Raw genomic sequence first — 12,910 nt, forward strand, 5'->3', positions numbered from 1 at the left:
GGAGGAATCCACGACCGGGTCCCCTGATATAGATTATTGGCACGGGATGTCTTTTTTCTTTTTTCTTTTCTTTTCTTTTTTTTTTTTTTTTGAAGAGAGAGAGAATGATCATGCTTATCAGGCGCAGGTCGGGCTGTACGGCGCTCTCCAGTGTATTGATTTCCGCCTTAGGCATGTGCCTACCCTAATGCACTATGGTGAGACTATCGCGAGGCCTGCAGCATTGTGCCATGCGTCGTGCTGAGGGTCCCTAGATTTGTCTACATGTCTGAATATTTGGAGTAGTCCGGCGAGCTGACGTGCAAATGTCGAGGTATGTCGTGACTCTTTGTGGAATGGATGCAGTATGCCGCGAGGTAGTTTTGAGCCATCAAGGTGCGGGTTGGAGTTTGGATGTGGCGGGTTGTGGAGAGACTCCCCAGCCGTCTGTCTTAACCTGTAGGGGAAGCCGTCTCGCCTTGCCGGGTACTGGATCCTTCCCTTTGATGCTCGTGCGGAGTGAGATGTTGCGCCCTGTTTGCAAATCGCAGCCGCTGAAACGGTTTTTAGATCGTCCTCTAAATATCCGGATAGTCATACAATGTGGTTGTGAAGTTGTCTGGTGCCTTTGTCCCAAGACCGTGCTTCTTCAACCCTGCTATTGTATGTCGAGATGTCTATAATCCTCAGGAAGACGCTGCCATTCGCCTGGCCATGGCTCCGTCGCGAAACAGGGTGGTACGGGTGGCACTGCTGACATGGGGTGTCTTATCTTAGCACCTTGCTCGAGGAGGAGGTTGCGCGTGACAGCCGAATGCTTGCATCTTGGATGGGGTTCGGCATGAGTGGTCGAAGAGGTTACCTTAATGGCACCTGTTCCGATGTTCGGCTCTCCCCCTCTATTTCTATTTCTATTTCTATTTCTCTCTTGCTTGAATTGCTGGTTATTCATCCCCCTTTGCGGCGTATGCTGGGATACTGTTACTTGACCGTTACAAAGTCGAGTCGCCGTGTACACACAAGCTAGCATAGCAACCATGGGCGGCCAGCAGTCAAAACCGTCTGCGTCTCGAGCGCATGACAAGGCCATGGTTGATCGTCTGCGCAAGATGAATCTCCAAGAGAACAGCATCTCTGGCGAGGTGAATGAGAAGAGCGGCAAGTTGACCCGTGATGCAGAGCCTCTGCCGTTGGATGCAGTGTCTCTGTTGCCTTCGACGATTTTGGCGGACCCCCGAAACAGGTTCGTACATGCGAGGAAGCGATATATATCTCATTTTACGACGTTTCATTTACTAAGCTGCTGTCTATTCTGGCAGGCTTGCTCTCTCGGCGTTGAGTTCGGCCAACCCGCGGACGGTTCTGACCTCGCAGGCTTCCAAGATTGCTAATCAGCACGTTTTCAATATCAAGATTCCCTTTGAGGGCGCGCCTATTACAAACCAGCGCTCGAGTGGTCGATGCTGGCTGTTTGCTTCTACCAATGTGTTCCGCGTGGCTATCATGAAGAGGTACAACCTCGAGTCGTTTGAGTTGTCCCAGAACTACCTCTACTACTATGACAAGCTTGAGAAGTCGAACTGGTTCCTCGAGCAAGTCATTGACACCTCTGGAGAGGACTTGGAGGGCCGTGTAGTCCAGAGGCTTCTGGATGATCTCATTTCCGACGGTGGCCAGTGGGACATGGTGTACAACTTGGTTGACAAGTACGGCCTTGTTCCTCAAACATTGTACCCGGACAGTTGGAACGCCCAAAACTCGGGCATTCTCAACACCGTCCTCAAGACCAAACTCCGCGAGTATGCTCTGAACTTGCGCAATGCCATTGCTGCCGGCCAGGCACCGGGCGTCATTTCCGCCATGAAGATCATCTACATGCAGGAGGTCCAGAAAATCATCACCCTCCTCCTTGGACCTACGCCAAATCCCACGCAGGAGTTCACATGGACATACGCCGACAAGGACAACAAGGTCCACTCCCTGACCGTCACTCCCAAGGACTTTGCCAAGAACATCAGCAGCTCAAACTTCCAGATCACCTCTACTACCATCTCAGACCTGGTCTCGCTCGTCAACGACCCTCGCAACGACCTCATGACCCTCCTCACTGTCGACAGGCTGGGCAACATCGTCGGCGGCCGTGACGTCACCTACATCAACGTCGACATGAAGACCCTCAAGGAAGCCTGCGTGAAGATGATCAAGGCCGGGATACCCGTCTTCTTTGGCTGCGATGTGGGTAAATTCAGCGACAAGACCTCCGGAGTCATGGACCTTCATGTCTTTGACTACGAAGTTGGCATTGGCACGGATCTACTTGGCATGACCAAGGAGCAGAGATTGCGGGCGGGTGAGAGTCTAATGACGCATGCTATGGTTTTGACGGCCGTGCATTTGGACGAGAAGACGGCGCAACCTGTGCGCTGGAGAGTGCAGAATAGTTGGGGTACGGACAATGTAGGCGACAAAGGGTGGTTTGTCATGACGGATGAGTGGATGGACGAGTTTGTTTATCAGGCCGTCGTTGACCGCAAGTTTTTGAGCAAGGAAGTCAGAGACGTAGCTGAACAGGAGCCGACGGTCTTGCCGTTGTGGGATCCTATGGGTTCTTTGGCTTGATCCAGCGACCATGCTGGGGGGGAGGGGCTTATGAACGGGATGGGCAGATTCTAGGACTTGCTTTATTTACGATGTATGATTCGGTCTGGTATATTTTCCAAGTTGCGAGGCAGGCTCGATGAATTAGCTGGGGACGCGAGCCAGAACAGCTGCGCTCGAAGACACAAGAAACTGTTGCTTCTAAACGGGCTCCTCGCCTCCGAGATCAACCGTGCATGATGACTTGTGAAAAGGTACTTAAGAGATCATCCTCCTAGTAAGAGGTCTCAATTTATACGTTCTCCTTTCCTCTTATGAGTACCAAATCAGCCTTTATCCAGAATATGTTAACCTTTGCAGTTGCTTCGCCAGAAGTATGAACGGGGGAAGCAGACATACAATATCGGACATCAGTAGACTTTCTGGAGAAGGAAACAAAAGGAAGGACTTGAAAACGTGGCTTTTAATATGTGATTAGGCAGTTCTGACTTCTGAGTGGGCAGCTGTAGCCCGATATTGCGGCTGACTGGCGGCACACTCCCTCGCCCAAGGCATCGGATCGGATTCACATGGGCAAATGGCATTGTTTATCTCTGCTGAGCGGAGAAAATTCATGCTCGAGGGCCATCTGCATGGTAATGGGATGGAGTCAGGCCCTGCTGGTGTGATACTCGTAGCACTTCAGATACACAAACCTAAGTGAGCTGAATGTAGCAATCCGAGATGCATCAAAGGTACTACAGGCTTGAATTTAGCCGATAGACCCCGAAAAGGGTCTTCTTGAACGTTTGGAGAGGAGCAGAGAATTATTACCTTGCCGTGTGTGCGGTTTAGTAGCTGGTATTTCACATGGGGCTACGCGCATGCAGGATATAATGCGGCTGCAGCGGCTACAGCGCGTTAAGTTTGTCGCTTTTGATATTTTGTCTTCCTTGATTCTGCATGGCTTTCCTAGAGGGCGCGAATGCTTCAGGGGTTCGTTAATGTGTTCCCGGACATCGAACACTGAGCATTTACTAAGACTATGCTCGCGGATCGCGGAACAGTGATGCCGCAACGGATCCTGGCCAACACAAACATTCACGATATATGTATACGCATAGATGAATGTGTGTGCACTCAAATTTCCGCATTAGTCAATGCGGATTATTTCTTGCGTGATATGAGGTGCCTTGTGAGATCAGAAGCATTTGTCGGGAAGGCAGGCAATTGCTATTGCACCACCCCGTTCGATTTTATGACAATATTCTCGAAGAGTGTCTGATCAAATGAGCTATGACACTTTTGCCCCTTGGTTGCAAGATGGCCTTGCGTGTTTCAACTTGGCATTTCGGTGCCGAGTTTGTTGACGCCAGCGTTTCGGGCAATCAAGTCATGTTTCTCTCTTGTTTATTCAAACTTGTAATTGATGCTGTATCCCATTAGCCTAATTAATTTGTCACTTTAGGCATCCTCCCCAGGATCATGGGTTGAGACGTGTGGGTTGCAATGGATGCCCTATGCCCAAGGCCCACCATTGTTACAATACGCCAATATTGTATGCTGCTAGCTCAGGATGAATGGGTCAGCTTCCATGATTTTGAGGTTGTGCAATGAAGATATCAGGACCATGTATCTGTGCCTGTTGCCACGCCCACTCAGCCCGACAATAGCTCAAGTAGTTCGAGGTAGATGTTTACCTAAGACCTCGGAATCTAGCGTATGCAGGTACGTGTGAACTACGGCTAGTTTCGATCTTGTACTTGTTGATGCCCGATCCAGAACGAACGCCTCTTTCGATTGACATGTGGTTCGCGAGGACGACGATCTTGCCCCATTTGCGGAGCAGTTTAGACTTGCATATCGAGAGACAAATCAGCCCATACCTTTGACTACCAGGATTACTGATTATCTACTCTGTTCCAAGGCAGGCATACTACCAGGAAAGCAGGTCGTAGACTGTGTCGGGCGAGGGAAGGGCGTGGCTGCCCAACCCATCGCTTACCTACGAAAGGCATCTTACATGGAGTTTGAGCGGAGTCCTCGAGGTGGGCGAAGTAGCAGATTTCCAGCAGTGTCAACAGTCCCGGCAAAGTTGTGTAATAATGGTGTAATAAAGGCCTGCAAATATAGTCGCCGCTGGATGACTGAGACTCTCCCAGACGATGACGGATGAACAAGGACCTGATTCAATGCCCCGGACATTGGCTGGTTGGGCCGCAATATGCCTTTTTTTTTCTTTGGTGGTGCATGTTATGGACCACGAGTGGGAGACGAGGACGTGGAGAAGTGTGAAGGGATCAAGCTTGTTGCATCGCTCCTGCCCATGATAAAGGTCGACGGTCCACGTCTGTCGCATTGAACCAGTCTGGTTGTTTTCTTTCTTCTTCTTGTCGCATGGATGCGGAGAATCTCCTTAACAGCATCTTCCTCAGATACCTCTGCCGCTGGCTTTGCTTTCCAGTCATTTCTTGCCCTTTTGGGCGGCAATCTGTTCTCGCCTGTCCTGAGAATTAGCTAAGCCTCAATTCACTGCGAGCCACAGCAATCCACTAGCTGCATTCCGGCAGGACCGGCAACACAACGCTGCAATAAAACCTGGAGCTCCACCGTCTTGCAGTCGACACAGGGTCAACGGCATTAGGTCCTGCGAACTGGTGCTAATTCAGTTTCTGTACTGATTGCACGTTGCAGACAGGAGAGCATTGGTTGTTTCTCCAAGCTAATGGATGACTGATACCTGGGTGGCGAATACCTTCGACCTAAGCACGTTGCCCAGAACCCTAGACAAGGGCGCAGTCTTCAATTCTGGTTCTGGTACGAGTGGCAACGACGTCACAGCATAATAATGCTGATAGCAATGACTAACGTTTGTCTGATGCTTCAGAACAGGGCACCAGCTCATCGACGGGCGAGTCGCAGAGAAAGCCACCCCCCCTTCCTGTCCCCCAGCAGGGTTTCTGGTTTGTTGCGCCGAGAGTCTGGTCAGACGGTGGACAAGGGTCATCGTCTAGTTGCTTTTAGCTGTGGTCAAAGTTGCAGCTTTTTGATTAGGCGCACTAACTAAAATTTGGGAGTTGTGGCAGAAGGCGAGACATTGTTGCGTGGCACTAAGAACATGCCTAGGCACCGAGGCCGCTAATTATTGTGAAAGTTTCAACTTGCCTCTGCGAGCGAGCGGTATGTAACACGCCGCCCATGAGCCTCCTCCCAGTTGCCAAAATTCTAACCCAGACCTTACAGCCCGAACCTCATCCCCCCACTGGCACTTCAGTTGAGGGAGCGGACGACGTTGAACGGCTCCATAACGGCGTTGAACAATCCAGCAGTACGCCACTGAGCACGGCCCGACGGGATCTGGCGGGCTGAAAACCCAAGTGACAGTCTCCAGTTGGAAACTAGCGAGTCGTCGCAAAGTTCCAGCCTTTTGAGGAACCTCTGCTCATTCGGGCGGAGCCCAATTGGTCTCTGGGCAAGTGACGTATGTCGGGTGCCATTGTTTAAGTCCTCTGCCCGTTCCCACCAACACCAAACGCCGACTAGAGTGGCGGTGACCCTGGCGACAATCGTCATTCCGCAGTCTTCGACAGACGGCACTCATTTTGCACTGACACATCCATGAGCACGGAGACCCACATTATTGAGCATTGGGGACTTTCTCTTTTAATCTTCGCTTTTGCCGCTGGTCTCCATATCAGGCGAAGCAAGAAGCGACCCGTCACCTTTCGACTATTTTCTAATTGCAACAAGCGTATGCTAGAGAAGCTATCCCAGCAAGTCGTCAATCCTACAATTTACCAAACTCGGTCTTCTAGAGCAGTTAGTTGGCAATTGATTTGTCAGAAAATCTTCAGATACATATTTTCAATAGCCTTGGCTCATACGCCAAGGCCAACCGGCGAACCCTTCTTCTGCACAGCCATTACGTTCATCGGCATTCCTCCGAGGCTGTCCGCTGATCTGTCAGCACTTGGTCTTTCTTTTGAAGATTGACAAGCCGCCGTAGGGCGGGGGCGGTCGAGGCGCTCTGGACAATTTGACAACCCCTCACCGCAGCCATCATCTTCACCAACGCTTCAGAATTTTGGTCTAGGCTGGTGTCTAGGTGAATTTGCAGGCCAGAAATCATCTTCCAGCAAAGCGAGTGCGGCGTTGACACGCACCATCACCTATTGATTGCCACCTCTTCCAAGACTCTCACGAGGCTCGTCAAACATGTCGGATCGATACATTGGTTATGTTCCCACGTCGTCGGGTCGGTCTCCTACCTTCAACCCTGCCAGAGCTTCTATGCCGACCAGTGTAGGATACAGCTCTATGTATGCCGGAGACATGCATGTCGTACCGTCTGCCAGCCAAAGACACTACATTACTCCGAGAGGCTACTCTACTTCCACGACCGCCTCGGGAGTTCCTACAACTACAAGAACATATGCTATCACCCAGGACCCAAGAGGCAATTCTAGGACTAGAGACGGCAGCAGGACGCGTCGCTCAACGCTGGACTCGACTTCAAGGCCCCCAGTGATAATAACTACAACGCAGTTGGATCGATCTCATGGTTCTTCGTCTCACTCTGGCAACGCACGATCCGGGAGTCCTATTCGAGACGAATACCGTGCCTCTGACGGGCAAGTTTACTCACAGCCTGCCTCGTCTTTGCGTTCTCGCAATACAGCTTCTCGTCCATATCATGCGCCTTCCCCGAGTGAGGATTTTGGCAGATATAGAGATAGGGCTGACAGTCACTTGAGCTCGCGTGACCTCGAAGCTTATCGGAATTCTCGACCTTCCGTTGTTTATCCGAGTGACCCGAGACATAGTACCGCGGCCATCGATTATGGGGACGACGGATATCAGTACACCAACGCCGGCGAGCTCGTCAAATACGACTTGGATCAATCTAAGCCAAGCCGCTCTAGGCGGCATGATCGACATGACAGTTTTGATACGGGATACTACCGTCCAAACGTCAATTACGATTTAGATAGGAGGAATCTTAATATCAACACCAGCCATGATCTCAATCGACCCCCTAATGGTCCCAGTAGCAGGCAACACGACGGACGATCTGGACCACCGCCTTCAACTCGTGGTTTTGATAAGATCAATCGGGCGTATGATTCTAGGGATGCGCCTCCAGCTGCGCCAGTCCCCCCCTCACCCACCAGTGCCGCATCGCTACTCGAAATACCTGGAAGCTCCGGCAGCGGCAGGAGACCGCGACCCTTGTCGCTTCACCAGGATGCTGGACTCCGGTCATCGCATCATGACGAGTTATATCGAAGTCGAGAAGATGAGCGTGTCATGCGTGCCATGCGCGACCGAGATTTTGATCGCCGCTCTGAGCCTCCTCGGTTCTATGATGATAGCGTCACATCACGAGGTTTTGGAATTCGCACAGACGTTCTAAACCCCCCAGAGGAAATTAAGGAGCGCCGCCGTGAATCACGACTCGACGACCAAAGAAAGAGATCTGACGAAGAAGTGTCATACGGCTCAGATAAAGACAGAGAAGGTCGACGTTGGAGTCGCCAGGATCCCATGGATGATCGAAGAGATCGGAGACAGACTAAAAGAGATGAAGAGAACCAAGATCAGGAACGGTCACGGACTCGTGAGACGCTCACTGGCGGACTCGGTGCCGCGGCAACTGCCGCTAGCCTTGTAGCTTCAACCAAATCAGGAGAGAAGAAAGACCCAGGAGCTCCTGGTGCAAAGAGACGCCGTAGTCCTCCAGAGGATCGCGAAATTCACAAAGAAGTTATCGTAGAGCAAGATGCTCGCCAGTCCCTTGAAAGAGCCAGTAAGCCAATGGGAGGGAAAGAGGGGACTCGAGAACGGGAATCATTACAGGAGAAAGAGCCACTCCAGGAACGAAATCCTACTACGAAAGAGAGGCCGCCAGCGTCTGAAAGGGATGTCTTCGTGCCAAGGGAACTAGTTCGGGAGCCTGCGCCAATTCGTGAGAGAGATCCAGTGAGGGAGCCTGTAAGGGATAGTTTGCGAGATAAGGAGTCCGTGAGGGAAGAACCTAGAGATGGTGGCAGCTTCGAGCGACGTCGACCTGACGCAGATACCCGAACGATCAGAGAACCTGTAAGAGCCTCGGGATCGGATTCCGATGATACGAACAGACCCCCTCGACGAGGTCGTGCTTCCCAGGCATTCAACCCTAATGACGCCTCTGATTTGAAGCAGCTTAAGGAGCAGCTAGCCTCGATGGAGATGTCCAATAAACGGCAAGAGAAAGAAGTTGAACGACCAGCTTTGGCAGAGAAGCCAGAGAAGCCACGAGCCCGCTCTCCATCTCCATCAAAGGAGCAAGCCGCTGCTAGCTCATCCCGGGAATCCTCTCAAGAAAAGTCCAGCGAAGAATCTCGCGGTCGAGAACTCGTTGTTCCTGCAGCTGAAGGGAAGCAAGTCCGTGTTGTGTCACCTCCGAAGGACAAATCCGAAGGCAAGCCCTTGAAAGGCATCCTGAAGCAGCCGAAAGCTAGCTTCCCAGAAGAAGCTAACCCAGTTCGTGAGGGTGTGGCCCCCCACAAAGAGGACAAGAAACTGAAGGAGGCCCCTCCAGGGGCGAGGTGGACCAAGATCAATCGCAAGATTGTCAATCCCGAGGCACTGACCATTGGAAAGGAAAGATTTGAAGTTCGCGATGACTTTGTCATCGTGCTGCGAGTCTTGAGCAAAGAGGAGATTCAGGCTTATGCCGCAGCAACACAGGTATTGAGAGGTAAGCAGTAACCTTTGCAGCTGTGATGTCAGGTTTGGTGCTAACTGAAAACTGCAGAGCGACGCCGTACCAAGATTGAAGGGAAAAAAGAAGGGGACAATGATTATGCAAGGGAGCGTGATACTATGCGTGACGAAGCTGGCGAGGAAGACGAAGAGCGTCATCATCGCCACCGCCGACGCCGTGAAAGTGAAGAAGAGAGTGATGAGAAGGAACGCCACAAGAATCGTGACAGAGACCGTGATCGAGAGAGGGAGAGGGATCGTCAGCGAGAGCGGGATCGAGAGTCTGAACGTGAAGGTGAAAGGCAACGACACCATCGGAGAGATCAGGCGGATGACTACGACAACCGGGCACGAGACGACCATTATCATCACCACCATCACAACAATCACCGGTCGTTCAGAGAGCGAGAGCGAGAGCGAGAGCTGGAAGCGAAGAGCTAGGGAAATGGCGTTTCTGGGTGATTTATGATTCCCATGTATTTATTATGAACTGACTTTTGGGTTATTTACGCAAGCATCTTGGCCACAAAAAAAAATAAAGGGGCAAAAAAGGCGTATGAGACGGGGCATTCGCTATGTATCAGTAACCTCAATGCAATAGATTCACTTTCGCCCAGCTTGTGGAGGGTGTTGCACTCACTATATTATTCCTCCCACTATGCAACTACGCTAGCTCTATCGAATTATTACGTCGTAAATAGTCAAGTCTGGCTGCTATCTTTTTACCCGGCTGACACGATAAGTGAAACACGTATGCTTGCCTAAGTATCCCAAATCAGAAGCGGACACAGTCTGGTGCTATGAGCGCCGGGTTACCACTCAAGTCAGAAGCTCTGCCTTTTAGCAGACGCAAAGCGCAGTTGGTTCCTTGGACTTATGTCCGTATGCTCTATCATCGGCCGTGGCGGATGAAGTACTCGAGGTTTCTCATCTGCCACGGTGTATCAGTGGCGACTCTAGGCAGCTTGTGTACTGAAGGTGCTTATATAAGATTGAGCTCAATTTCGCCCTCTAGCTGGAGAGGGAGGGATCGAGGACAAGATTGTTCTGCATTGTTAGTATAGCTCTGCCGGTAAGCTGCCTTCAGCATCAGGTGTGAGGTGCTAGAGTCGTGAGGTTGAGGTGGACAGATATAAGTAGGGTTTTTGTCAGTGAGAAATACAAGTTGTCTCGGCCTTGAAAAGACCAAAGGTTGCCCCAGTCATTCATTCCGGCTCGTCATACCTGCTGAGTTGTTCAGTTGTTGGCAAGTTTCGGTTCGAGCTGTCCGCATAGTACAACGTGCATTGCAAGTCCTAGTTGGTACTTAAGATAGTTTTAACCATACATCCCCAACAAAAGGTTAAGAAAAGCCAGTAAAGGCCGTGTAGCTCAATGGTAGAGCGTCTGACTACGTAGCGCAGTATCCTCATAGTATCCTTACCCCGTAGTCAGAAGGTAGCGGGTTCGATTCCTGCCATGGCTAAATATTTTTTTTATTTTATTCCCTCCGTCATAAGGGGAAGCTTATACTTAATAATTAATATTATTACAAGTTAAATTTTACTTTTTAATGCTCCTGCAACTGATTGCTCTCCAGATCCACCACATGCAGCCCAGGCTAGCCAAACGCCGATATAAATGTGGACATGACGGGGAGTTCGAAGACGTCACGGCGGTTTCGAGCCAGGCCACTAATACGCAGCGTTTTGTAGGGCCGCAGGCCCTTTTAGAGGGCTCTTACATAGTATTGCTTGTAGTATGCTTATGGTCATTCACCAGTAGTCCCTTTCATTTGTGTTTGTAAGGCTTGTATCGCATTAATGCCCTGGGCTTATCCCAGAATCCCCCCTTGGTTAACAGCCTCGGGGTCGCTCTCATGAGAGAAACATGTGCCTAGAATAGCATAGCCGTAATGGTCGTGTCTGACTTGTCTTTATTACTGATGGGGGTAGCATTACTCGGGTCTCATATCCAGGATCAGAATTGCACAAGTGCCTGGCGGATACTCGGGAGTCGGGGCCAGCAGAAACAGAAAAAATCACGGTATTCATTTTTACCCTGCATGAGGCGTAATTTCGAAAGACGTCAAAATCCCTATTGGTAGTAGTATTCCCGTTCTGGAGTTCTAACGAGTTCTATCTAAAAGTGCATCTAAAGGAGCGTTTCGTATAATGCAGCTGTCCCAGTTAAAGAATTCCCCAAAGTGCAACTCTCTATCGCTCGCTACATGGTGTCGAGATATCCAGACTTGATATCGCCAGGCTCTAGTCGCCAAACGACGATGCTATACGAGCCATGGAGCTTAAAGGCGCCATATTCCAAAACAAACAAGACCAATAAAAACAACTCTAAAGGAACCCCAAAATCATGCTCTAATTGCTTCCACCCGCCCCTCAATCACCAGTAGGCGATGCGCACGCCGGCGATAGCATTGTCATAGGAAATCCAGGTCTCATCGCCCTGGCCAACGATTTCAAAGGCCTCGGTCTTGCCGGGCTTGCAGTCCTGGGGAACCGAGAGCCCTCCATAGGTCGCCTCCCAATCAGCCCACGAAGGCGATGACGAAGGCCTCTTCCAGATACCTAGTTGGTTATTGCGCTGGTTCCCAGGACCCCAGTCGCTGGTCGCGCCACCCGGAGCAGGTTTGAGGCTGGAGAAGATGGCGAGCTTGTCAGTGCCGCTCCAGGATACCGAGTCGTATTTGAAGTACAGGGCGCATTTCTTGTTTGCCGTCGCCATGGGGTATTCAAAGGTCATAAGGGTGGTCTTTTCGTGGACGGCCCTGCCCTTTTCTACCACGGCATTTGTAGTCTTGGGCCCGATGGCACCGGTGAAGACATCGTAGACGTATAATGCCGTTGGGGCGATGTAGACGGAGCCAGAGGGAGGGTCGGAGCGGGCTTCAAGGGGAGCTGCGAAGGCAGTCGTGGCCAGGGTAGTGACGGCGAGGATCGTCTTGGTGAGCATTTTTGCTGGACTGGTTGAGATGGCTGGATGATTGTGTTGCTGTATGGAAGCTGACTGTGTAGGACAGGGATATATGAAATAGTGATGAGATGGGGAGGAAAAGAAGGAATCTTGCCCATGAATACACCGGCTTTATATAGTCATTATCAGGATATTATCTACATGTCCAGACCTGATGTATTCCCAGTCTAGGATTACAGTTCGCAGCACGCGCCTCCACGATGGTCCGGAAATAGAGTCACAGATGGAGAGAAAATAAGCACCGCCTTTTCGTCACGGCACTTGCTACGCCTCTGAATGGGTGTGCCCAGTACCTGGTTAATTCGTTCAAATGTTCCAACTACCTACCCATCTTGGCGTCCTCCAGAGAACTGGCGTCTCGACTGTAACCAATAGACTGCCTGCAGGGTTGGAGCATTGGCAGACTCTCGAAAGCCGTGGTAAGGCTGAATGGCTCAAAGAGTACAACGGCAAACTATCTTGGATGCTGATGATAGACAAATGGGGATGACGGCGTTGAAGTTTGGTGGAGGCGTTCGAGGGCGAAGCTGTGTGGCTGACGGGCCCATGGTTTCGATGCCATTGATGAACTATCGACTAGGTCGTAAGCTTTGGCGAATAAGCGCAAGATGTAGCAAGTATGAGTGGCTTAATGGCTTGA

At 50.9% G+C, this 12,910-nt stretch overlaps 3 protein-coding genes across 3 annotated transcripts; 2 read left to right on the plus strand and 1 right to left on the minus strand.

Moving 5' to 3' along the window:
* Positions 1-1,016: 1,016 nt before the first annotated feature.
* On the plus strand, positions 1,017-2,598 carry MAA_00781 (peptidase C1-like family protein; the record flags this gene model as incomplete). Its single annotated transcript, XM_007818779.1, has 2 exons — positions 1,017-1,222; positions 1,299-2,598. The coding sequence occupies 2 exons, from the start codon at positions 1,017-1,019 to the stop codon at positions 2,596-2,598; spliced, it is 1,506 nt and encodes a 501-aa protein (XP_007816970.1).
* Positions 2,599-6,771: 4,173 nt separating this feature from the next.
* MAA_00780 (zinc finger protein dhhc domain containing protein) lies at positions 6,772-9,741 on the plus strand (the record flags this gene model as incomplete). Its single annotated transcript, XM_007818778.1, has 2 exons — positions 6,772-9,295; positions 9,353-9,741. 2 exons carry the CDS (start codon positions 6,772-6,774, stop codon positions 9,739-9,741), a joined length of 2,913 nt encoding a protein of 970 aa, XP_007816969.1.
* A 1,938-nt stretch (positions 9,742-11,679) lies between these two features.
* On the minus strand, positions 11,680-12,249 carry MAA_00779 (IDI-3 protein; the record flags this gene model as incomplete). The annotated part of the gene is made up of 1 exon (XM_007818777.1): positions 11,680-12,249. The coding sequence occupies one exon, from the start codon at positions 12,247-12,249 to the stop codon at positions 11,680-11,682; it is 570 nt and encodes a 189-aa protein (XP_007816968.1).
* Positions 12,250-12,910: the final 661 nt, after the last annotated feature.

The sequence above is a fragment of the Metarhizium robertsii genome, assembly GCF_000187425.2.
Source record: "Metarhizium robertsii ARSEF 23 chromosome Unknown MAA_Scf_7, whole genome shotgun sequence".
NCBI lineage: Eukaryota > Fungi > Ascomycota > Sordariomycetes > Hypocreales > Clavicipitaceae > Metarhizium > Metarhizium robertsii.